This window comes from Pleurodeles waltl, chromosome 9, assembly GCF_031143425.1.
Source record: "Pleurodeles waltl isolate 20211129_DDA chromosome 9, aPleWal1.hap1.20221129, whole genome shotgun sequence".
Lineage (NCBI taxonomy): Eukaryota > Metazoa > Chordata > Amphibia > Caudata > Salamandridae > Pleurodeles > Pleurodeles waltl.
This window is the reverse complement of record NC_090448.1, coordinates 327,054,320-327,080,559: the sequence shown is the minus strand read 5'-3', so window position 1 is coordinate 327,080,559 and position 26,240 is coordinate 327,054,320. Positions and strand designations below refer to the sequence as shown.

At 44.5% G+C, this 26,240-nt stretch overlaps 1 protein-coding gene across 1 annotated transcript in view; it reads left to right on the top strand.

Annotated features, from left to right (window-relative positions):
• TRAIP (TRAF interacting protein) overlaps positions 1–26,240 on the top strand; it is a 222,037-nt gene that overhangs the window by 59,051 nt on the left and 136,746 nt on the right. The window contains exon 4 of the mRNA XM_069206848.1: positions 546–585. Coding sequence (XP_069062949.1) covers positions 546–585 — 40 coding nt within the window. The remainder of the gene's footprint in view (positions 1–545; positions 586–26,240) is intronic.

The window sequence follows — 26,240 nt, the reverse complement described above, 5'->3', positions numbered from 1 at the left end:
GAAGTGTTACTGCTAAATATTTTTTGTATTTATTTTTACTATTAACTCTCATTCCTGCATTTCTTGAATCCACATTAATGTTAATTTTATTGGATCAACGCTACACTAGTTAAAGGTACAGTTAATACTATGATTTTTTTTTTTCAAATCTGAAAATGGTATCAGTGTTTTTTTTTTTTTTTTTTTTACTACCCTTTCTTTATTGAATTGCATTGCAATGGTCATTATTTACTCTTTTCATACATTGAATTTAGTCTGCTAATGCATACCAAGCATCCTAGTAAATTGAATAATCTATGTAAATGTATTCCATTTTGCTTCCAGCATCTAGTTTGGGGTGGTTGTCATTCCCTGACAGAAGACTTACAATATAAAGAGTTGTAAATACATAACGCATTCACGGTAGACGAGCATTACAATTTCATGTGTGTTTCTGATGCGTTACGAATATGGTACTGTAATTAATTTTCTTTGGGTATTGAAAAGTTGTGCTGTCTTTACAAAGTTGCTCTTATTTACACATTTATATTGCTGATGTCTTTCAGAATGAGCTGGACAAAATTAAAGCCCAACTTTCTTCAAAAGGTATGTTTGCAGAACAAACCAAAATTGGATTTGCAGCCACAGTTCAATTAGAAGTACACATATTTGTAATGTTTTACACGGATTGACTCTTGTTACTTGTTAAAAATAATGTTTTTAATAATTATCTGCACATGAAGGCCGAAATCCTTGGATCAGAATGTCTGCATTTTGAAGGCCATATCTCTTACAAAGTCTGATCAGTGTGCTCTGTGAAAACAACCATTTATTGGAGTGTTAAGCATTCAGTCCGGAGTACCTAGGGTTATTTGCTTTATTGATTTCCTCAATTTCAAAGGGCTTTTATGAAACTAAAACCACGTGCTGTGATCAAGTCTGCCATTTTAAGTGCATAAATAAATTTCAACTGTTCCAGTGACTATGAATATAATAGCTCCTATTACTTAGTAGTATCCATTATCCATTTGGTCCATACTTGTGCCAATGTGTTGGCATTTCGTAGTCGGTTGAGTCACATTCTCTCATTGGGGCGTCTTAAAGAGACTTATGTGCAGCTTACCTTAGTCTTAACCATTATGTGCATTTTGTACTAAGGATTACTATTGGAGCTGGAAATCCAGACTGAGCTGATCTCTAAATTGTTATTGCAGCAGTTATTTCATAAGGTGTATAACATTACATTTTTTTAACTTTCTTCCCTGGTTTGATATGACCCAGTTGTCATCTGAATGTTCTACATTTGTTTGGTTTAATTTGGGTAGGCAGGCATACTGGTCGCTTAGGGATGTACCAATTTCTGCCACAGATGAGGGTGCCAACACAGTTTTATTTTAGGCCCTTTTTGGTGTAGATTGTGTCAGTTAATTTGGTATTGTCTCCCAGTTTTACTTGGATCCAATAGTTTGTATAAAAGATTTAGTGGCCTTTAATACAATTGGCTTTTTTCCAGTTTTCTCCACAGAAGCTGTCTATCTTGGCTTCTCTTTTTAGCTTCTTAAAGTCAATAAAGCATCCAAATACGTTTCTCCTGTTTTTCTTGCTTCTGTAGCTTATTAGCGATAGACGCACTATGTTGCCATGTGTTCAGCAGTCTGGCATAAAAGTGATCTGAAACCATGGAGTGATATTTTGGGTTGTAATCCAGGTGCACAGTTCTTCTATCAGTCGTGTGGCAAAGTTGTTAGAGTTTTTAATCTGAAAACTGTTAATCTGTAGGTTACAACATCAGACTTTGAGCCTTTGTTATGGATGGGCTAGGGGATTGATCCCTGCTATGATTCTGGTACCTTACTGTTGATATAGCAGTCATTGAATGGGCCCTTAGGGGCAGGAGGGGGTCTTATCAATACTGTGGCTTAAATCTGAAGATAGCTTTTGGTAGGCATTTTGTCCTGGGTGGTTACCCTCTTTGCTTGCATTTATGACTTATATCACCTTATCAGCTAGGGGCTAGTTGAGGGAACCAGGGCAGTCTTCTTTTGTTGGTTTCTTAGGATTACCCCTCATTATTTTTTAAAATGTTTTTTTAAATTTTATTTATTTATCCAATTTCACTAACTTGCCTGTTCAGCTTCACAGAAGGTATAATATTTTGGAGTAAATAGTCTAGCCCTTTGAATGAGCCGTACTGATTGATATGTAGAGAGTTTTGACAGATGTTGACCAGTCTGATGAATTTACATAGACAATTTACATTATTGCTGGCTAGGTAATGTTATGGGCCTTCCATAAAGTGGTGGAGGGAGCACACTGACTAGCATGCCAGCACACAATTTGCCCAGATGCATTGTGGTAAGTGCAGTGCTTGATAACTCACTAGAGTTAAGTCTTCAGTATTGTCCATTTTTGATGCAGGCCGTGCTAGGTATCTCTAGACAAGTATTTCAGGATACTTGTCCTTCTTCAGTAGAACGTAACACTGTAGACCTGGAGGTGTCAGCCAAATGACTCCACTTTCTGGCCATTTCATAGAGTTTACGTATTCCCAGAATTTATTTGGTTTTCTGGCAGAGCATGCATCATGCAAGTCTCTCTGCCTCCTTTTTACTTCACTTTTTCCATTCTAGCTCATTTTGTTTGTAAAGGCCGTAAGCTTTTGACCTCCTAGATTAATTCAACTTGGTTCTTCCTTATGGCTTATCCAATGGCTCTGTCTCCCTTTTACTTAATTGTCCAGTGAACTAAGGTTTTGTTTTCATCTGTGGGGTTTGTAGAGGTATTAATGGTTCTAGGAGCAAGACTACTAAAATGTTGATTAATTTGCTTCAAAGGTTTTGGATAGAGAGAACCCCTTCTGTGATGAATTTGCTAAGGAAAATCGGTAGGTTGGATGCAGAGTGATTTATCCAGATTGAAAGTTTTGCCATTCTTGTAGCAACAGTTTTGTTTATTTTAGATTTAGAGTAGCACTTGCTTGCTATGCTAATTAGAAGTAGTCATCCTTTTTGTGGAAAGTGATCACTAAGCAGTGTTCGATTTCAAATCTTTTAATTGGTTCACTAGGACATTTAGCTCAAATGTATAAGCCAAGATGACCTGTCTCGATTTTGATAGGTTAGTGCAATTGGATTATCATTTGAGACCAGTTTGTTTAATGCTGGCAGTCCCATGCTGTGGAAGGAGTCAAGTAAGTGTGTACCCAAATAGTCTTAAGTGGTTGCGGATTTAGGCCTCTGGGTTATACCGAACACGGTCTTCAATAAATTTACAATTTATTGTAAAGACATTGTTTATTTATTTTTGATTGTGTGTGCTTATACGTAGGGTGCAGCTAGATATTCTTTAGTATTATTTGAGGAAAAAGTAAGCAAATTGGATTTTAAATTTAAGGCTATCCAAAGTACTTGAGATGATAGACTCCTATTTTTTGTTGTTGTTCAGTACACCTGGTTTGCCACCTGCTATTTGTTTTTTGTTAGTTGTCTTGTAGTAACGCAAACCCTTCCAGAAGGTGGTAAGAACAGTATCCTATTTCTTTTGTTGTCAGCTAGTTTCTGGTCTAGCTGCCATTCTTAATCATTTTGTTTTTTTTTCTTGGTGAGTCGTGAAGCACTAAGCCTTAGAAAGGCTGAATAGTGCATCAGTTGTGGCTTAGAAACTGACCAATAGTTATTTGTGCTCAAGTAATAGGGCAGCCTCTTTGTTTTTTAATTGAACTCTGTTGGATCAGTGCATTCCTGCTTATCACCTAACAGGGCCTTCAAGGGATCTTCTATAGTAGAGCTTACAATGTACTCAAAAAAGATACCGCCACCTTTAGCTGCACATGGTTGCTTTTCTTTAGAACCAAACAGTGAGGTAATTGATGGTTGGCGGGAGCTGATTTATAGCATAGGCTTGAAGGAGGCACTCCACATCTTTTGTGAAATCTGCACATCCTCCCATAATTGGAATTCTTGTTTTAGCTTCGTCTAGAGGACTGTGTGTAGAGGCACATTCATAGTAGACACTTGGTAGGTCTAAACAAGATGAATGACCTGCAGTTTGCCTTGTCTTCTGTATTCCTGCCCTCGGACTGTAGCTGTATGGTGGTCTGCAATACCAGTTTTTCACCCAAAGACCATCCGGGAACAAGAGGTGAAACTCTGCACTGCCAGGAACAAGAAGACACAGCGCAGGGACTGCTGAAACTCCCACTCCAAGTCCAAGGCTCAATCCTGAATGTGCTTTTGCTCCCAATCCTCAGGAACGTACAAAAAACATAAAAAGCCAAGGGGTTGTCCCATTCCTTTGTGCTCCCTTGAAGCAGTGCATGGGCGTTGCCAGCAGTCCCATTCTTGCTTGCAAAGTTGGCTGACTTCATGCCCAATTATGCAGCTGCTTCCAGCACAACCAAAGTTTCCGGGGCCTTCAGCCTTGCAGTGCGCAATCAGATTTTACCTTGTGTATGCTCCGCTCATCGGTTTTCTACCAACTCCCTGTGGTGCCATCGGGCACTATGAAGCTGAGGCTTTCCACATGGGTTACCACTGGTGGATTTCCCCTCTGCATATGTAAGAAAAAAGGTCTCTCCAAAATTAATTAACATGGGTACAAATACCTCATATTCTAATTAATGAAGCATATTCTGGAAACCAAACAATACATTTTGAATATACATTTATTTTGATCACAACATATATCATTTTTTTTGCATTTTCTTCAAAACAGTAAAAAAATTAGATACATGATATAATTTAAACACAATTGTTAGAGGTCCAAAATGAAAGAATCTACTCTGCTACAGTCATTCATGCAACACAACATTCAAACCATAACCCCATCCAATAGTATAGAAAACAGAGCTATAACCTAAATACAGATAGACAAAAATAAAGAAATACAAGCAAAGTATGTAATTCTACAAAACTGAAATAGATAACTGTATCAGACACTGGATCAGTTGTTCATGACCGATGTTAAACATATAAAAAAAACTAATAAGGCTTTAAAGTTCGAGCCGGTCATGTTGAAATACAAAATTTACATAAAATGCTGGTTTATCCTTCTATATTCTTTTATGTGGCCAAACAATGTTGACAGTCCAATTTCAGTGGCATCTTAATTAAGTCTGGGTGGCCTGATGGTAATTGCCTGCTTCTCTGTAATTTATCAACTTGAAGATGAGTAAAACCTAATTTTGCTTCCTGTTAATGCAGAATCCTTTTGGCTGTACCTCAATTTAATCTCAAGAAGGAAGAAAACTTTGCCCTTAGACAGTTAAAACTAAATGATTATATCAATATCAAACCATGTGATAAAGGAGGAGGCATAGCTATGTTTGATACTACTAATTACATAAGTAAGATGGCTACCATGCTGCAATGCTCTGATTTTTATTTGAAACTAACAAAGAATCCAGAGGAACAAGTTAAAAACTCATATATGACCACATTAGTTCAGCATTACAAAGAGGATTGATTTGTCATAAAGAATTTGATTCTCTTACTCAAGTTCACACCAGATTACCCGTTATTTACGGAATTCCCAAAGTCGACACAAATTCTACTGATCCACCATTGCGTCCTATAGTCTCTACTATTGGGTCAGCGATAGAACCAGTGTCCCAGTATGTGGAGGTTTGCCTTTAAACCTTGGGTCACACAGTTACCTTCGTATGTCAAAGATACTGGTCACCTTATTTAAAAAATATAAGGAATGCAGTTTGACCCGAAACATGAAATACTGGTTACTATCGATCTAGAAGCATTATATACCAACATTCCTCAGAGACCAGCCTTAAAAAAAAAACATTGGTGAATTACTAAGTGATACTGAATTGAACCCTCAATATGAGTTCGATATTGAATGCCTAAAAAAATGTAATGGAAATGTCTATCAGCAAACTAAAGTGGCCTCCTGCATCCTGGATCTGAAGTCTCAGTGGGCCCAACATAAAGGAGACATTTTTTGTGGATGGGACTGTGAAAGATCTGCAGTGGTGGCTACTGGAGCACGATTGGATTAGCAGCAGACCCCTCTCATCTGACAGTGATGACTGATTGTAAGGAAATGCCTCCTTGGCATGGTTGCCCCCTGACTTTTTGCCTTTGCTGATGCTATGTTTACAATTGAAAGTGTGCTGAGGCCTGCTAACCAGGCCCCAGCACCAGTGTTCTTTCCCTAACCTGTACTTTTGTATCCACAATTGGCAGACCCTGGCATCCAGATAAGTCCCTTGTAACTGGTACCTCTAGTACCAAGGGCCCTGATGCCAAGGAAGGTCTCTAAGGGCTGCAGCATGTCTTATGCCACCCTGGAGACCTCTCACTCAGCACAGACACACTGCTTGCCAGCTTGTGTGTGCTAGTGAGGACAAAACGAGTAAGTCGACATGGCACTCCCCTCAGGGTGCCATGCCAGCCTCTCACTGCCTATGCAGTATAGGTAAGACACCCCTCTAGCAGGCCTTACAGCCCTAAGGCAGGATGCACTATACCATAGGTGAGGGTACCAGTGCATGAGCATGGTACCCCTACAGTGTCTAAACAAAACCTTAGACATTGTAAGTTCAGGGTAGCCATAAGAGTATATGGTCTGGGAGTCTGTCAAACACGAACTCCACAGCACCATAATGGCTACACTGAAAACTGGGAAGTTTGGTATCAAACTTCTCAGCACAATAAATGCACACTGATGCCAGTGTACATTTTATTGTAAAATACACCACAGAGGGCACCTTAGAGGTGCCCCCTGAAACTTAACCGACTGTCTGTGTAGGCTGACTAGTCCCAGCAGCCTGCCACACCAGAGACATGTTGCTGGCCCCATGGGGAGAGTGCCTTTGTCACTCTGAGGCCAGTAACAAAGCCTGCACTGGGTGGAGATGCTAACACCTCCCCCAGGCAGGAGCTGTGACACCTGGCGGTGAGCCTCAAAGGCTCACCCCTTTGTCACAGCCCAGCAGGGCACTCCAGCTTAGTGGAGTTGCCCGCCCCCTCCGGCCACGGCCCCCACTTTTGGCGGCAAGGCTGGAGGGAACAAAGAAAGAAACAAGGAGGAGTCACTGGCCAGTCAGGACAGCCCCTAAGGTGTCCTGAGCTGAGGTGACTCTGACTTTTAGAAATCCTCCATCTTGCAGATGGAGGATTCCCCCAATAGGGTTAGGATTGTGACCCCCTCCCCTTGGGAGGAGGCACAAAGAGGGTGTACCCACCCTCAGGGCTAGTAGCCATTGGCTACTAACCCCCCAGACCTAAACACGCCCTTAAATTTAGTATTTAAGGGCTACCCTGAACCCTAGAAAATTAGATTCCTGCAACTACAAGAAGAAGGACTGCCTAGCTGAAAACCCCTGCAGAGGAAGACCAGAAGACGACAACTGCCTTGGCTCCAGAAACTCACCGGCCTGTCTCCTGCCTTCCAAAGATCCTGCTCCAGCGACGCCTTCCAAAGGGACCAGCGACCTCGACATCCTCTGAGGACTGCCCCTGCTTCGAAAAGACAAGAAACTCCCGAGGACAGCGGACCTGCTCCAAGAAAGGCTGCAACTTTGTTTCCAGCAGCCTTGAAAGAACCCTGCAAGCTCCCCGCAAGAAGCGTGAGACTTGCAACACTGCACCCGGCGACCCCGACTCGGCTGGTGGAGATCCAACACCTCAGGAGGGACTCCAGGACTACTCTGATACTGTGAGTACCAAAACCTGTCCCCCCTGAGCCCCCACAGCGCCGCCTGCAGAGGGAATCCCGAGGCTTCCCCTGACCGCGACTCTTTGAATCCAAAGTCCCGACGCCTGGGAGAGACCCTGCACCCGCAGCCCCCAGGACCTGAAGGACCGGACTTTCACTGGAGAAGTGACCCCCCAGGAGTCCCTCTCCCTTGCCCAAGTGGAGGTTTCCCCGAGGAACCCCCCCCCTTGCCTGCCTGCAGCGCGGAAGAGATCCCGAGATCTCTCATAGACTAACATTGCGAACCCGACGCCTGTTTCTACACTGCACCCGGCCGCCCCCGCGCTGCTGAGGGTGAAATTTCTGTGTGGACTTGTGTCCCCCCCGGTGCCCTACAAAACCCCCCTGGTCTGCCCTCCGAGGACGCGGGTACTTACCTGCAAGCAGACCGGAACCGGGGCACCCCCTTCTCTCCATTCTAGCCTATGTGTTTTGGGCACCACTTTGAACTCTGCACCTGACCGGCCCTGAGCTGCTGGTGTGGTGACTTTGGGGTTGCTCTGAACCCCCAACGGTGGGCTACCTTGGACCAAGAACTGAACCCTGTAAGTGTCTTACTTACCTGGTAAAACTAACCAAAACTTACCTCCCCTAGGAACTGTGAAAATTGCACTGTGTCCACTTTTAAAACAGCTATTTGTCAATAACTTGAAAAGTATACATGCAATTTTTATGATTTAAAGTTCCTAAAGTACTTACCTGCAATACCTTTCAAATGAGATATTACATGTAGAATTTGAACCTGTGGTTCTTAAAATAAACTAAGAAAAGATATTTTTCTATAACAAAACCTATTGGCTGGATTTGTCTCTGAGTGTGTGTACCTCATTTATTGTCTATGTGTATGTGCAACAAATGCTTAACACTACTCCTTGGATAAGCCTACTGCTCGACCACACTACCACAAAATAGAGCATTAGTATTATCTATTTTTACCACTATTTTACCTCTAAGGGGAACCCTTGGACTCTGTGCATGCTATTCCTTACTTTGAAATAGCACATACAGAGCCAACTTCCTACACTGATGCATTGCTTCTGGGTTGGGGTGGCCATCTGGGAGAGGTTGAAATCAAAGGCCTCTAGTCTCCAACAGAGTGCTGGCTCCATATTAGTCTGCTGGAGTTGAGGGCCATTCACTTAGTGCTGAAAGCCTTCCTATCCATCAAGGGGAGGCTGTTCAGGTGCCCGCGGACAACACCACCACCATGTGGTACTGCAACAAACATGGTGGAATGATGTCCCGGGCCCTCTGCCAGGAGGTCTTGTGCCTCTGGGAATGGCTGGACCACAGAGTTATCTTCCAGGTGGCGAACAACCTGGCAGGCTCATTGAATGCCCGGGCTGATAAACTCAGCCATCGGCACCTAGCAGATCATGAATGCCAACTACATTTGGAGGTGGCTCAATGTCTCTTATGCGAATGGGGAGAACCTAAGCTTGATTTTTATCACCACCACTAAATATTTGCAGTCAGCACTTTTGCAGGTTGGAGTTTCCAAGGCGTGTCTCACTCGGTGTTGTACAGTGCCTCAAGTGGAACTCTAGACTCTTGTATGCCTTGCTGTCGATACCACTCCTGGCCAGAGTTCTCAAGAAGATCTGGACAGACCGGGTCCACGTCATCTTAGTGGCCCTGGACTGGGCACGAAGAGTACAGTATCCAGAACCCCTGCGCTTGAGCATCTGTCCTCCAATCAGGCTGTCACAGCAGGATGGTCAGGTTCACCACCGTGACCTTTGCAACCTCCACTTTCATGCATGGAGATTGAGCAGCAGCAGCTGACCATCTTCGACCTTCCTCCATAGGTGATTGATGTCAATGAGGCAGCCAGGTCTCTCTCAACAAAAACTGTATACACCTGTCGTAGGGACAAGTTCGCCAGATTGACACCCTCCAACCCAAACTTTCTGATGTTTTGTTATTTGTACTGTCTCTCACCCGCAAGGGCAGGCCTTACTTTGGGCACAGTTAAGGGTTGTCTTTCCACATGCTCAGCATTTTTCAGACTACCTAATCATCCCTCTTCATTGAAATCACCTGTTATGTATTTTTGAAAGGGCTGCAGCATTTGTTTTCTTCTTATTCTTTTGTGATGTCCCAGAGGGACCTCAACCTCGTCCACACTTATCTGAAGTGTACTGTGGACAAGCCGCCCCACAGTTGTCCTTTATGGCTTCTGACCCTCAAAACTGTTTCCTAATAGCCATCACCTCGGCATGGCAGGTGAGTGAGCTTAAGGCTTTGTGTCCATCCTCTGTACACCACCTCTTTCCTGACACACTGGTTCTTCATACTAGGGCATCCTTTCTATCAAACGTTGTGATGCCATTCCATGTAGACCAAACCATCACCCTGCCAGTGTTCTATGCTTAACTGCATAGAGGAGGAGAGGCTTTTTTGCCTGGATTCTAATAGTGTTCAGCTTCTATATCAATTGCATCAAGGACCATTTGGTGGACAGTCAGCTGTTTGTGATGTTCGTCGGAGTGGAAAACAAGACAAGGCTATGTAGAAGCATTCCATCTCACATTGGGTAGTGCTCTGCATTAAGCTCTACTAAAACATGGCGAAGAAGTAACCTTCAGAAGTACTGCATGCCCATTTCACCAGGGCCAAAACTGCTACCACTCCAAGTCCTTGTCCTAGACATCTGCCAGATAGCTATGTTTGTGTCCCTCCACTTGTTCATGAAGCACTATTGTCTGTACAGCCAAGTCCAGCCAAGGCACTTTGCCCGCTCGGTCCCCCTGGCCTTTCTGGTTTGAGTTCTCTCACAGACCCATTTTTAATAGGTAGTGCTTTGATATCTATTCCAAGGGTGAAGAATCTGCAGCTATAAGTCCCTATCAGAAGAACAAGCTATTTGCCTGCGATAACACTTTCTGGTAGAGACTATAGCTGTAGATTCCTCTCCTCCCCCCTTATCCTCCCCGTTCTGTGACTGGACTCTGTCCACATTTATTAAGAGCCCAAGTATAGGAATCTGCACACTGATCTACTAATATGCTTTTGGGGCTCTGTCTAGAAATGTGGGCGGTCCCAAAGCAACTGATGTCAGTGTGCAGGAACTGCACCTTTATAAGTCCCGCATGCCACTTCTGGAACTGAACGGCATACGTGCGGAGCCACACAGCACCATCACTGGGGCACAGAGGTACTACTCAAAAGTTTCCAAATCCAATCTTACGCCTGGGATTCTTCAAAAGGTGTGGAATCTGAAGTTTGATCATCTCTATCAGAAAATGGCTTACCGTAGGTAAGTAACTTATTTATTTGGGTCAATAACATAACACCATAAACCATCTTGTCTTACCATTCCTCAGCCGGACTATAAGAAAGTCAAGCAAAGGGGCCAAACAAGAAGTTGGACTCCTGGATTGGAAGACAGTTTGAAAGAGAATACTTATTCTTTGAAGCTGCCAGTGAAATACATGGCCAACCACTGTCATACATGTACTCTCAAACAGTGACTTAATTTATCTGACATTGTGGTGAGTGTGTTCCAGCCAAGAGAAGACGTGTCAAGAATTGGACATGGTGTGATCTCACCTCAACTGGTGATCACACCTATCTTCACTGCAGAAGCAGCACTCCTATAGTGACCTCCTTGAGAAAGGAAGAGCTGAATTGCGTAGTAAGGAGCTCAGGGCCATTGCCAAAAGCAGTAGAGTCATCGTTCCCAGCTCGCTGAAGCCATGAGTGATATCTTTAAAGTGTGAGCTATTGAAGGAGAGTGAGCAGTTTGTGGTCCGTTTGGCCTAACAGTCACTGTGTGATGCTGGCATGAAGTTGTAGAGGTGCTTTTTTTGGACTGCAAAGTGTGCTGCCTTTTTACTATCTCTGACTCGCCCAGTACCATTAAGTAGCCCTTATGTGCCCAGAAACTTCCCAACGAGCGTGCAGTTTTTCCTCTTCCTCTTAGTCCTTGGATAGTGTTGTTCGCTGAGAGCTGTTGTTTGTAGGAAGAGTTTGTGAGGCCCAGCTTATCCGGCTTCATGCAGGGACCCTCTCTGGTTTTCCAGTAGAAGGAGCACCTCTTTTAGCATAGAATTAATGTCCTGAACCACTTTTGGAGGTAACTCCAGCTTCTGTCACTACCTAGTGCTGGCTGACTTTGCCTGCTTCATTCTGATTCCCTCACAAAAGCAGTCAGGGCCTGTTTTTGTGATATATAAATAATTTAGCAGCTGCAGCATAGTGTCTTAATGTATGGGTTCTGGGACAAACAGCCCTGGCTTCTCCCTCCTTGTGGGCCCTCGGTACACCCAACATTTACTCCTACCTGATATATTTTCTTACTGACTCCAGCTCCACAATGTTTTAAAGCACTTCTTGAGTCCACCTAAAAAACAGATGCTTGATTGCTGCTTTTATGTATCCTGGCAAACATGATGTAAAGTTGCTCCAGGTGCTTTTTGTGAAAGTTTATTTCTTGAACTTTGTAATGGTTGTCTATTCTGCCTTCCGAAATGTTAAAAAAAATATATATATATATATATATATGTTCGATGGCATGTGTAGCTGCAGATACACATGCTGTGCATTATCCTGCCATCTAGTGTTGGGCTCGGAGTGTTACAAGTTGTTTTTCTTCGAAGAAGTCTTTTCGAGTTACGAGACCGAGGGACTCCTCCCTTTCGGCTCCATAGCGCATGGGCGTAGACTCCATCTTAGATTGTTTTCTTTCCGCCATCGGGTTTGGTCGTGTTCCTCTTCGCTCCGTATTTCGATTCGGGAAAGTTACTTAGTTCTCGGAAAATTCGACGGTATTGTTTGCGCTCGGTACCGGGTTAGTGTTAGCACATCGACACCGAAGAAAGAAGCGCTCGGGCAGCCCTTCGGGGCTTCCACTCTCCACCGGGGCCTGGTCGGCCCGACCGCGTCCATCTTCAAACCTCATGGACCGGACCCCCTTCTGCTTCTGCCCCAACTGCCACGCAAAGTATCCTTATACAGACCAACACTTGGTCTGTAATCTGTGTTTGTCTCCTGAACACAGGGAGGATACTTGCGAGGCCTGTTGGGCATTTCGATCCAAGAAAACACTACGAGATCGAAAAGCTCTAAGACTCCAGATGGCGTCGACACCGGCCGAGCACATCGACGTCGAGGAAGAAGAGAGATTCTCCATTCGAGATTCGGACTCTGACGAGTCCGAAAGTGAGCAGCCGAAGACGCAGCAAACCATGAGTAAACCAGCCCTGGCAAAAACTCACTCAAAGATAATAAAGGCCAAGGGGACGTCACCGCCAACACGCCATGGCTTAACCCGAAAACACGGTGACCAAACATTGGCCCCAAAAAAGGCCTCCCAGCACCCAAAGACATCCAACTCCGGTCGAGATACCAGCTCCGAACAAACTCGGCACCAAGAGTTCGGCACCCCTAAAGTCAAGAAGGTTTCCTCGGAGCCAAAAAAGACTGTACAAAAAGCTTCGGTGCCGAAACCAGGCTCCTATACAGAAGAACAAGGCCTTTCAACTCCATTACAAGGGCACAGATTTGAACAAGAACTGGGCATGGGAGAGCCAGACCATACCCAGAGGAGGTTGCACATACAAAAGGACACAGGGAGAATCCAAACTTTTCCTCCAATAAAGATCAAGCGCAAGCTCGCATTCCAGGAAACAGAAATGCAGCCAAAAGCAAAAGTGGCTAAAGAGAAGACACCACCAAGGTTCTCGCCACAGCAATCTCCATCACATTCGCCACATCTGTCCCCGATAGCAACACCCCCAATGATGCAGCCGCCGACCCACACGGGGATGACCTAAGATGACCCGGATGTATGGGATTTGTATGATGCACCGGTCTCAGACAATAGTCCTGATTGCTACCCGGCAAGGCCTTCACCACCTGAGGACAGCACTGCATACATGCAGGTGGTTTCAAGAGCAGTTACATTTCATAATGTAGAGATGCATGCAGAGCCCATAGAGGACGACTTTTTGTTTAACACCCTGTCATCTACTCACAGCTCATACCAAAGCTTGCCAATGCTGCCAGGCATGTTAAAACACGCCAAACAAGTGTTCCAGGACCCAGTAACAGGCAGAGCCATCACGCCTAGGGTGGAGAAGAAATATAAACCTCCCCCAACTGACCCTGTGTTTATCACACAACAATTAACTCCTGGTTCGGTGGTAGTGGGAGCAGCTTGAAAAAGGGCAAACTCCCAATCCTCAGGAGACGCACCACCGCCCGACAAGAAAAGTTGGAAATTCGATGCAGCAGGCAAAAGGGTGGCAGCACAGGCAGCCAATCAATGGCGGATTGCCAATTCTCAGGCTCTACTGGCTCGATACGACAGGGCACATTGGGATGAAATGCAACATCTCATTCAGCACCTTCCCAAAGAGTACCAAAAACGTGCCCAACAGGTTGTTGAGGAAGGTCAAACTATTTCGAACAACCAAATAAGGTCGGCTATGGACTCAGCAGACATGGCGGCAAGGACAGTGAACACGGCAGTAACCATTCGTAGGCACGCATGGTTACGGAGCTCCGGATTTAAGCCAGAAATCCAGCAGGCTGTGCTGAATATGCCGTTCAACCAACAATTGTTTGGGCCGGAGGTGAATACGGCAATAGAAAAACTGAAAAAAGACACAGACACGGCCAAAGCCATGAGCGCGCTCTACTCCACACAGAGCAGAGGCACTTTTAGGAAGCCGCATTTTAGAGGGGGGTTTAGTTCACAAACCACAGAGCCTTCCACCTCACAAGTCAGACCCATATATCAGGGCCAGTATCAGAGAGGAGGTTTTCGAGGACAATATAGGGGTGGACAATTCCCTAAAGCAAGAGGGAAGTTCCAGAGCCCAAAAACCCCACAAACCAAACAGTGACTTCAATGTCACAAACCCCCACCATGCAACACCAGATGCTTCCATGATGGGGTGGGGAGCACACCTCAACCAGCACAGTATACAGGGACAATGGGACGTCCATCAAAAACAACTGCATATAAATCAATTGGAACTGTTAGCAGTGTTTCTAGCATTGAAAGTATTTCAACCACTAATAACCCACAAACACATTCTTGTCAAAACAGACATGACAACAATGTATTACCTAAACAAACAAGGGGGACACACTGATCACAACTGTGTCTCTTAGCACAAAAGATTTGGCTTTGGGCGATTCACAATCACATTCGCCTAACAGCACAGTACATCCCAGGGATTCAGAACCAGTTGGCCGACAATCTCAGTAGAGATCACCAACAAACACACGAATGGGAAATTCATCCCCAGATACTACAAACTTACTTTCTACGCTGGGGAACACCAGAAATAGACCTATTTGCATCAAAAGAAAATGCCAAGACTTCGCGTCCAGGTATCCACACCCTCAGTCCAAGGGCAATGCGTTATGGATCAGTTGGTCAGGGATATTTGCTTACGCTTTTCCCCCCTCTCCCACTCCTTCCTTATCTGGTAAACAAATTGAGTCAAAGCAAACTCAAACTAATACTAATAGCACCAACCTGGGCTCGCCAACTGTGGTATACAACACTACTGGGCCTGTCCGTAGTACCTCATATCGAACTACCAAACAGACCAGATCTGTTAACCCAACACAAACAACAGATCAGACACCGGAATCCAGCATCACTCAATCTAGCAATCTGGCTCCTGAAGTCTTCGAATTTTGACATTTAGACCTTACACAAGAATGTATGGAGGTCATTAAACAAGCTAGAAAACCTACTACAAGACATTGTTACGCAAACAAATGGAAAAGATTTGTTTATTACTGCCATAATAATCACATTCAACCACTACATGCTTCCGCCAAAAACATTGTAAGCTACTTATTACACTTACAAAAATCTAAACTAGCATTTTCTTCTATTAAAATACATCTCACAGCAATATCTGCAAATTACACATTCAACATCACTTTTTAGAATCCCAGTCATCAAAGCATTTATGGAGGGTTTGAAAAGAATCATACCTCCGAGAACGCCACCAGTCCCCTCGTGGAACCTCAATATTGTATTGACACGACTCACAGTTCCACCATTTGAACCCATGCACTCCTGTGAGATGCAATACTTAACCTGGAAAGTAGCCTTCCTAATAGCTATCACATCTCTTAGAAGAGTAAGTGAAATACAAGCATTTACTATACGCGAACCCTTTATACAAATACATAAACATAAAGTGGTTCTCCGTACAAATCCAAAATTCTTACCAAAAGTTATATCACCGTTCCACCTAAATCAAACAGTAGAACTCCCAGTCTTTTTTCCACAACCAGACTGAGTAGCCGAAAGAGCCTTACATACGTTAGACATTAAAAGAGCACTAATGTATTATATTGACAGAACAAAACAGTTTCGCTAAACAAAACAATTGTTTGTAGCCTTCCAAAAACTTCATGCAGGAAATCCTATATCCAAACAAGGCATCGCCAGATGAATAGTGAAATATGTTCAGAGCTGCTATATTAAAGCAAAAAGAGATCTGCCTATTACGCCAAAGGCGCACTCCACTAGGAAAAAAGGCGCCACAATGGCCTTTCTAGGAAATATACCTATGACAGAAATCTGTAAGGCAGCCACATGGTCTACGCCTCATACATTCACAAAACATTACTGTGTAGATGTGTTAACAACACAACAAGCCACAGTAGGACAGGCTGTATGACGAACATTATTTCAGACAACTTCAACTCCTACAGGCTAAGCCACCGCTTTTGGGGAGATAACTGCTTACTAGTCTATGCACAGCATGTGTATCTGCAGCTACACATGCCATCGAACGGAAAATGTCACTTACCCAGTGTACATCTGTTCGTGGCATGGGACGCTGCAGATTCACATGCGCCCTCCTGCCTCCCTGGGAGCCTGTAGCCGTTTAAGTTGATTAAAACCTGTACATTTTGTAAATACTTACTAGTTTTATACACATTATGTACATACATACTTACTCCATTGCATGGGCACCTTTACTATATACACAACTCCTACCTCACCCTCTGTGGGGAAAACAATCTAAGATGGAGTCGACGCCCGTGCGCAATGGAGCCGAAAGGGAGGAGTCCCTCGGTCACGTGACTCGAAAAGACTTTTTCAAAGAAAAACAACTTGTAACACTCTGATTCCAACACTAGATGGCAGGATAATGCACAGCATGGGAATCTGCAGCGTCCCATGCCATGAACAGATGTACACTGGGTAAGTGACATTTTCCATATGTTCCTACAACAATGTAATGAATCTAATTATAATTTAGGGCTCCACAATTCATTATCATAAATTAAGAATATATTGAATCTTCTGTATATTGAAGTTTCCTAAGTTTTGTTTTTTTTGTTTGTTTTTTGCTCTGAATATATTACTACTACTGTGCTGTCTCCAGAGAATGGGAATATCCGTCACTTGTTCCATGGATCCTTGTATGTATATGTGCAGGTAGTGAATTCTGCATTGTTAACAGAGAAGCCTGTAGTTAGATGGAATAATGTTCCATGATTTATCCCCTGCCGACATGTGGATCATTCTCTCCAGTTGATATCAATGTATTCTTTCGGCACCAGGGCTTTGTTTCATGAGGTCACATCAACAGTGTAGGAAGCTGACTTTATATGATAATCAAAATGAGATATTTTGTGTAAAGAGTCCATGGGTTCCCTTATTGGTAGACAGTGGCTTGCTCTAGCAATCCCAAGGTGCTCTCTTAGGGGTAGTGTGATCGAGCAGCCTTAGGCTTATCAGAAAGGAGTGCTAAACATCTGCAAATACACACAGTCAATAAATGAGACACACGACCCAAGAAGGAGATCCACACATGGCACACAGGCTGTGGGCTATGTCATGTTTTCACTTCTAGCTGCTCCAAGGCATGCATTCTGCTTGTGCTAGGTGAGAGGTCCCTGAGGGTGGCACAATACATGTTGCAGCCATTGGAGACCCTCTTTGGACTTACAGGAGGGTCAAGGAATTGCCAATTGAGGAACAATTGCACTAATGAAGGGAAAGAAATCTGACTCTGGTGACCTATTTTGCAGGAACCCAGTGCACTTTTGGTCAAAATTGCATTGCATACCAGGCAAAAAGTGGGGGTGACCATGTGAAAAGGTCTCTTTCCTACAAGCAGCTTCTAAATAAATTTATGAGAAATAACCATTGGTAGCTCTAGTTACATTTCAATCCTGACTTCACCAGTTTCATGTGTTCTTTTGTACTTAGGAGCTTGTTACAGAGTTCTGCTTGCTTTGGAGCTCAAACAATTATTTTCTCAATAGATATGTTTATTTTTTTAGAGAGCTCTCCCTAATGTAGTGATTGTTGGACCAGATATGGTTTGAGTTCTTTTGCCTAGTATGTATTTCCACTGTTCAGCTGCACAAGAGCACCAGAAGGACTATTTTGAAAGTGTAGTTCAAGAAGCTTAGAGGAACTGCCATTCCTCATGGTGACAATGAAAAAGTGAATAATCTTATTGAATGAAAAGAGAGGGAAAATGATGAGACGACAAAGCAGGAAAACTTTGTTTCCCTTCCACCCTAAGCTGGACTTGGGGCGGCCCATCGAACCCTCAAGCTTTTCACATACTAAATCACTTTGGAAAAAGCCTGATAACATATTCTTTAAGGCCACTGTTTAAAATGCTATATGGCTGGGTCAAACAATCCTGGTTGTCTTAGGAATTCCATAGTTTTCAAGGCTGTTTATATTCCACATGAGTGAGAAGTCTTCAGTCTGTAGAGCTTCACTGAGAAGTGGACACTTTATCTTCAAGAGCTACCACAGTCCTGGACTCCATTTGTTACCTCACATCATGTTTAGAATGCTAAGGCTTCACATATCTGCACCCATCTCCCAAGACAATGCTGCACTTAAAGTTAAGCAGTTTCTCTGCTTGCTTTTCCCCCCTTCTTGCTGCAGGACATTATCAGAAAGGTCGAAGAGCAGGGATATTTATTCATAATGCGCATAGCGACAGACCGAGCCTTATTTCCCATGCCTTGGACTTCTTCAGCTAAGTACTGGTCAGTGAAATGGGGTAAATGTGAGGCCCACCTACTGCCTGATTTGGTGATCTTTAGTTACCCTGGTGGAGCCACCACAAATTGCTAATTTGCTGCAACTGCTTGGAATTGGACAGATGGTTCAGCATCTCATCCTGACCAGCAGTACCCTGTACCATGTAAGGAAAGGGTACAGAGTACCATGCATGCTTCTGCAGTAGCTAGATGTCCCTAATGAAAATGCCAACATGCCTCATCATTGTGACCTCTGTAAAGTTGGTGGTCACCACTTCAGCTGCAGCACAGCAAGAGTTCTCAAGATCATGAGTGCTCCTTTTCAACAGGGGTCCCTAAAATGTGGTCTGTTGAAGTAGTAGCAGCCAGCTGGCCTTCTAATTAACTCCTCTTAAGGATTTGCTTAAGAGTGATAGTGTTTTGCACAGACTAGGAGACAGGCAATTTAAAATTGTTTGAAGATGATGTGCAAAATGTTTATAAAGATCTAGTGTCTTGACAGTTTGGAAGAGTTTAGGCAGCATTGTCTGGAGAAATTATTTGCCAGAATTAATTTTTTTAAGTCACCTGTTAATTTGAATAAGCTTAAATTGAAACCTTAGTGTGGCTTATTACCAATGGTTTATTGCTAATCTCACCCTGCAGCGCCAAAAGTAGTAACATGGGTATTTATAGTAATCCTTTTTTTAAGTTTATAAGTGGTCAGGGTGGTTCCAGTGATGAGTCCGTATCCTTCACTAAGCATTTTAACACATTTAGTTTGTTCATCTGTACTTGGAGCAAGGATAAAACACCTTAAATCCATGATTAAAGACCCAAAATTGCACGAGTGTGCTTATGATTATCTATACACTCGTGGAGAGCTTCATTGACAGTGGCTTTATGTAAAGAAATGGCTCCCTGTTGCAGTTACCCCCCACTTTTTGCCTGATACTGATGCTGACTTGACTGAGAAGTGTGCTGGGACCCTGCTAACCAGGCCCCAGCACCAGTGTTCTTTCACCTAAAATGTACCATTGTTTCCACAATTGGCTCAACCCTGGCACCTAGGTAAGTCCCTTGTAACTGGTACCCCTGGTACCAAGGGCCCTGATGCCAGGGAAGGTCTCTAAGGGCTGCAGCATGTCTTATGCCACCCTAGGGACCCCTCACTCAGCACAGACACACTGCTTGCCAGCTTGTGTGTGCTGATGGGGAGAAAATGACTAAGTCGACATGGCACTCCCCTCAGGGTGCCATGCCAACCTCCCACTGCCTGTGGCATAGGTAAGTCACCCCTCTAGTAGGCCTTACAGCCCTAAGGCAGGGTGCACTATACCACAGGTGAGGGCATATGTGCATGAGCACTATGCCCCTACAGTGTCTAAGCAAAACCTTAGACATTGTAAGTGCAGGGTAGCCATAAGAGTATATGGGCTGGGAGTCTGTCAAAAACGAACTCCACAGCTCCATAATGGCTACACTGAATACTGGGAAGTTTAGTATCAAACTTCTCAGAATAATAAACCCACACTGATGCCAGTGTTGGATTATTAAAAAATGCACACAGAGGGCATCTTAGAGATACCCCCTGTATTTTACCCAATTGTTCAGTGCAGGACTGACCGGTCTGTGCCAGCCTGCTGCTGAGAGACGAGTGTCTGACCTCATGCGGTGAGAGCCTTTGTGCTCTCTGCGGACAGAAACAAAGCCTGCCCTGGGTGGAGGTGCTTCACACCTCCCCCCTGCAGGAACTGTAACACCTAGCAGTGAGCTTCAAAGGCTCAAGCTTCGTGTTACAATGCCCCAGGGCACTCCAGCTAGTGGAGATGCCCGCCTCCTGGACCCAGCCCCCACTTTTGGCGGCAAGTCCAGGAGAGATAATGAGAAAAACAAGGAGGAGTCACTGACCAGTCAGGACAGCCCCTAAGGTGTCCTGAGCTGAGGTGACTCTAACTTTTAGAAATCCTCCATCTTGCAGATGGAGGATTCCCCCAATAGGATTAGGGATGTGACCCCCTCCCCTTGGGAGGAGGCACATAGAGGGTGTACCCACCCTCAGGGCTAGTAGCCATTGGCTACTAACCCCCCAGACCTAAACACGCCCTTAAATTTAGTATTTCAGGGCTTCCCTGAACCTAAAGATTTAGATTCCTGCAACTACAAGAAGAAGGACTGCCTAGCTGAAAACCCCTGCAGAGGAAGACCAGAAGACAACAACTGCCTTGGCTCCAGAAACTCACCGGCCTGTCTCCTGCCTTCCAAAGAACTCTGCTCCAGCGACGCCTTCCAAAGGGACCAGCGACCTCTGAATCCTCTGAGGACTGCCCTGCTTCGACGATGACAAGAAACTCCCGAGGACAGTGGACCTGCTCCAAAAAGACTGCAACTTTATCCAAAGGAGCAGCTTTAAAGAACCCTGCAATCTCCCCGCAAGAAGCGTGAGACTTGCAACACTGCACCCGGCGACCCCGACTCGGCTGGTGGAGAACCAACACCTCAGGGAGGACCCCCGGACTACTCTACGACTGTGAGTACCAAAACCTGTCCCCCCTGAACCCCCACAGCGCCGCCTGCAGAGGGAATCCCGAGGCTTCCCCTGACCGCGACTCTCTGAAACCTAAGTCCCAACGCCTGGAAAAGACCCTGCACCCGCAGCCCCCAGGACCTGAAGGACCGGACTTTCACTGCAGAAGTGACCCCCAGGAGTCCCTCTCCCTTGCCCAAGTGGAGGTTTCCCCGAGGAAGCCCCCCCTTGCCTGCCTGCAGCGCTGAAGAGATCCCTTGATCTCTCATTGACTTCCATTACGAACCCGACACTTGTTCTAACACTGCACCCGGCCGCCCCCGCGCCGCTGAGGGTGAAATTTCTGTGTGGGCTTGTGTCCCCCCCCCGGTGCCCTACAAACCCCCCTGGTCTGCCCTCCGAAGACGCGGGTACTTACCTGCTGGCAGACTGGAACCGGGGCACCCCCTTCTCTCCATTGAAGCCTATGCGTTTTGGGCACCACTTTGAACTCTGCACCTGACCGGCCCTGAGCTGCTGGTGTGGTAACTTTGGGGTTGCTCTGAACCCCCAACGGTGGGCTACCTTGGACCAAGAACTGAACCCTGTAAGTGTCTTACTTACCTGGTAAAACTAACAACAACTTACCTCCCCCAGGAACTGTGAAAATTGCACTAAGTGTCCACTTTTAAAATAGCTATTTGTGAATAACTTGAAAAGTATACATGCAATTGAAATGATTCAAAGTTCCTAATGTACTTACCTGCAATACCTTTCAAACAAGATATTACATGTTAAATTTGAACCTGTGGTTCTTAAAATAAACTAAGAAAAGATATTTTTCTATAACAAAACCTATTGGCTGGATTTGTCTCTGAGTGTGTGTACCTCATTTATTGTCTATGTGTATGTACAACAAATGCTTAACACTACTCCTTGGATAAGCCTACTGCTCGACCACACTACCACAAAATAGAGCATTAGTATTATCTCTTTGTACCACTATTTTACCTCTAAGGGGAACCCTTGGACTCTGTGCATGCTATTCCTTACTTTGAAATAGCACATACAGAGCCAACTTCCTACACTTTATTTTCCAGTCCTGTCAGCAAATAATGTAACTGTATTATATTTTAAACTTGCTTAACAGCCTGATGTTTACTGTCTGATTTCGAATGTATTTTATTGAATTTCATTTTTTTAAATGGTCAAGTAGTTAAAATGTTTGTATAGACAAAACCATAATAAAATTATTTTAAAAAAATGCGGAAGAAATCCTCAATGAGACCTGTCCAACCTGTATTGTGGTTCCATTCACAAATTCAGTGTCGATCAGCCCTACCTGGAGACCAAAAAAATAGTAACACTGCACTCCGGTTCAGTAGTTTTGGTGTTTATCAGTACTCAAAAGATTACTTTTTAACCTTCTTCCTGCAATACTGTGGTTGTGGGCTTGGGTCATTTTTTTTGTAAACCTATTTTATTGGGTTTTATATCAACATCTTACAATTAAGTTACATATTGTTGCATCGTACGTCACTACTGTTCAATACCAAGGGTATGCAGTCGATAACCCTTTTACCCAACCACCTTCTCTCACCCTAACCCTCCCATGAGTCATATTCCTGAGGTGTTAGGCTAAGATACCAGTGTGTGGTGTCCCCGATGCTCCAATTGGAAGTTAAGTGTATCCGGATAGTGCTATGGTCTCTCCCTGTGGATGGGCTGTCTGGTATCTAGGCTAAGTGTTCTGTGTATCCTATGGACTGTTAGGCGCAAGCAGACTCCCAGGTGAGGATTCTGGAGAAGTGGGTTCCAGGTCTTTTAGACTATCAACTAATGCTTCCCATGCCATTTCCAGGGATCCTATTCCCTTCTTGCCTCCTTCATATCCTGCCCATCTTTCAAGTTTTCTGAGCCATGTGGTCACGAGGGGTTCTCCAGGGCCCACCCCAGCGTCTAGTTATTTCCCCTTTTGCTCATATAAAAGCCAGATCTTGAAATCTGCTAGTGGCCTTAGTTTTGGGTGTAAGCAATGACCAGAGGAGACAGGGTTCCTCCTTCTTTATCACTTCTGCTATGACCCTTGTTATCTCCTCCCAATAAGGATGCAGCGAGAAGCAGGTCCAAAGCATATGCAAAAGCTCTGCACCTTCTTTCCCACATCTCGGGCACACTGCATCTGTCATGTGGGAGTATTTATTAAGACGCCCTGAAGTGAGGTAAGCTCTCTGGAGGACATAATCGATGATCAGTTTGAATTTCTAGATACTTTAGGGGCCCTATCCAGGATAGCTTGGGATTGGGTCATACAGGGGTGGCTGTTTGTTGGGCATCACTGCGTGCACAGAATACCACAAGAGAGGCAGCTGCTTCAGTCAAGTACTGTAGATGCAACTTTATCAAATTATGTTAGAGAACTCCAGAGCTTAGTACTAGGACAGCCAGAGTGCCATAGACCACAGGGAGGACCATTGGCGAATTATTCTGATTCTGGTACTGCAGCAAAAATTACAGATGTCAAAGCGCTGGAGAAGGGAAAAGATGGAGGGCTGATGCTAATCATATAGGAAAGGTCCAGAGCTGTGAAAACATGAGTAGGCTTTAAAGTGAGACTTGAATAGTGGAGTAGAATTCAAGCAAGCAAGAAAGACTAGCTAGCATTGAGCAAGCTTAAATGTGAATGGGCAAGTTGAATGCAGATGGAATATGGTAGTGTGCGTAGGTAGCAAGACCATCTAGAAGCAAGAAGAGTAGGTCACGTTGCGAAAAGGATATTGTTTTTATTTGCTGGAAAAGTAACAGTGGAACAATGTTTGCAGATTTTGTAAAGTTAGGACTTGCAAGTAAATGCCACCACAACAAGAGTCAAATAAGAAAGCTGATTATAGGCAAATGATGCCAGTGAAAGAAGACAGGGAGGTAGATGTTGGTTGGAATTATAGGGACAGATGTGAGTAGTTAGAGCACGAAATAACACATTTTCAGTGCAGTGTTGTCCTTGCCAAAGTCAGCTGTAACACCTTGGTGTCTACTTGAAATGAGGGAAAATGCATGCACCATATTACGGTTTACAGTTCGAGGCTAGATTTTGCTTTTTGTTTATTGAAAGTGTCATTGAGCTTCATATACAAGCAATGTGTGTAGGTGGTATTTGTCCAGGGAAAGTAGTGAAGGAAGTGGCCATATAAATCTGTGAACCATTTTTAGGGTCGAGCCTGTGAGTGCATGCACTGGTATGCAAGACTGTTTGTGTACAGTGAAGGGCGTGGCGCCCGCCTGTCGCTTACCATTTGTTGGTTTGTGGGCACTCTTCTTTACGGCCTTATAATTCGTCAGTGCCTGCCTGTCATCCTTTCCGTTCCTCTGTGTGGAGCAGGGACCAAGCACTGATTGATTCAACTTAATCAGTGCCCGTCCGCTGCTTCCGTTGTGATTGAGGTACTATTTTGTTCTGTTTAACATCTAGTACCCTCCAAACAGAAGGCGTTTGACTGTCAAAAAAGTACCCAGAAGGACAAAGAAAGTTGCAGAGTTGTATTTTTTATAACTAACTTTCTTTTACTTTGCTAAGTCATCTTTTCTCACTTTGCACTTGTTTTTCTTTCCTTTTTGCTTGTGGGTACTGTTTTCAAAAGATGATAATTATCCTGTTCTAAATATTGCAAAGTGACATTTTCTTTTTTATGTGTAATTTCTTAAATGATGCTTTATCACATTTTTGTGCAGTGCACCCCAATCCACCCCACACCAATCCACCCTCCCCAATCTAATTCAACCTACCCGCTCCAATCCTCCCAACCCACCCCAATCTAATCTGACTCACTTCAGTTTGCTCCAATCCACAAAAATCTGCACCACTCCAAAACAATCTGCCCATCCAAAACAATCTGCTTAGAGTGCAGTACGCTGCACTCTAATCCAAATAAACTGCCCAGCTCCATTCTGCCCCACTGCGATTATTTAAAAAAAAAAAAAAAAAAAAAAAAAAAGAATCCGCCCACTCAATTCAAAATAATCTGCCTCACTCCAATCTGCCCCTCTTTAATCCAAAACTATAGTCCCCTCTCCGATCTGTCCCACTCCAATCCAAAACAATCAGCCCCTCGCCAATCCATCCCACTCAAGTCCGGTCTGCCTCACCCTAGTCCATCCGAGATCACCCCACTCCAATCCACCCTAATACAATCTGCCCCTCTCCAGTACACCCCATTCCAGTCTGCCCCAATCCAAAACAATCTGCCCCAATCCAAAACATTCTGTCCCTCTCCAATCTGCCCACTCCAGTCTGCCCCGCTCCAATCCAGCCAACTCCAATCCACCCCACCCCACCCTAATGCAATGTTCCTGACTCCAATCCAGAACAATGTGTCCCATTCCAAACCATCCTACTCCAGTCCATTTCAATCTGCCCCACTTTAGCTCAAAACAATGTGACCACCATCAATTCAATCCACCACACTCAATCCACTCAATCCAATCCACCTCCCTCCAGTCCACCAGACCCCAATCCTATTCACCCTAATCCAGTCCACCCCACCCCACCTCAATGCAGTTCTCCCCGCTCCAATCAACCCCATTCCAATCGCCCCAAATCTAATCCAGCGCGCCCCACTCAAATCCACCCCACTTCAGTCCAATCCTTCCCATTGCAACCCACCACACCCCAGTCCAATTCCCCACACTTCATTTCAATTCCCCACACTTCATTTCAATTCCCCACACTCCATTTCAATCCACTTCACTCCAATTCAATCTTATCCACTCAAGTTCAATCCACCCCACTCCAGTTCACCCTACTCCAGTCCAATCTAAACCACCCCACTTCAATCCAGTCCATCCTGCCCTATCACTCCAATCCAAACCACCAACCCTAATCCAATGTAATCCACCCTAATCCAATCCACTTCACCCCATTTTAGTTCCCCACTCCAATCCACCGACTCAACTCAATCCAACCCACTCTACTCCAATCCACCCCATTACCTCAATCTACTCCAACCCACTGTACTCCAATCCACCTCACTACCTCTGTTCCCTCCCCCCATTTTACCCCAATCCATTCTAC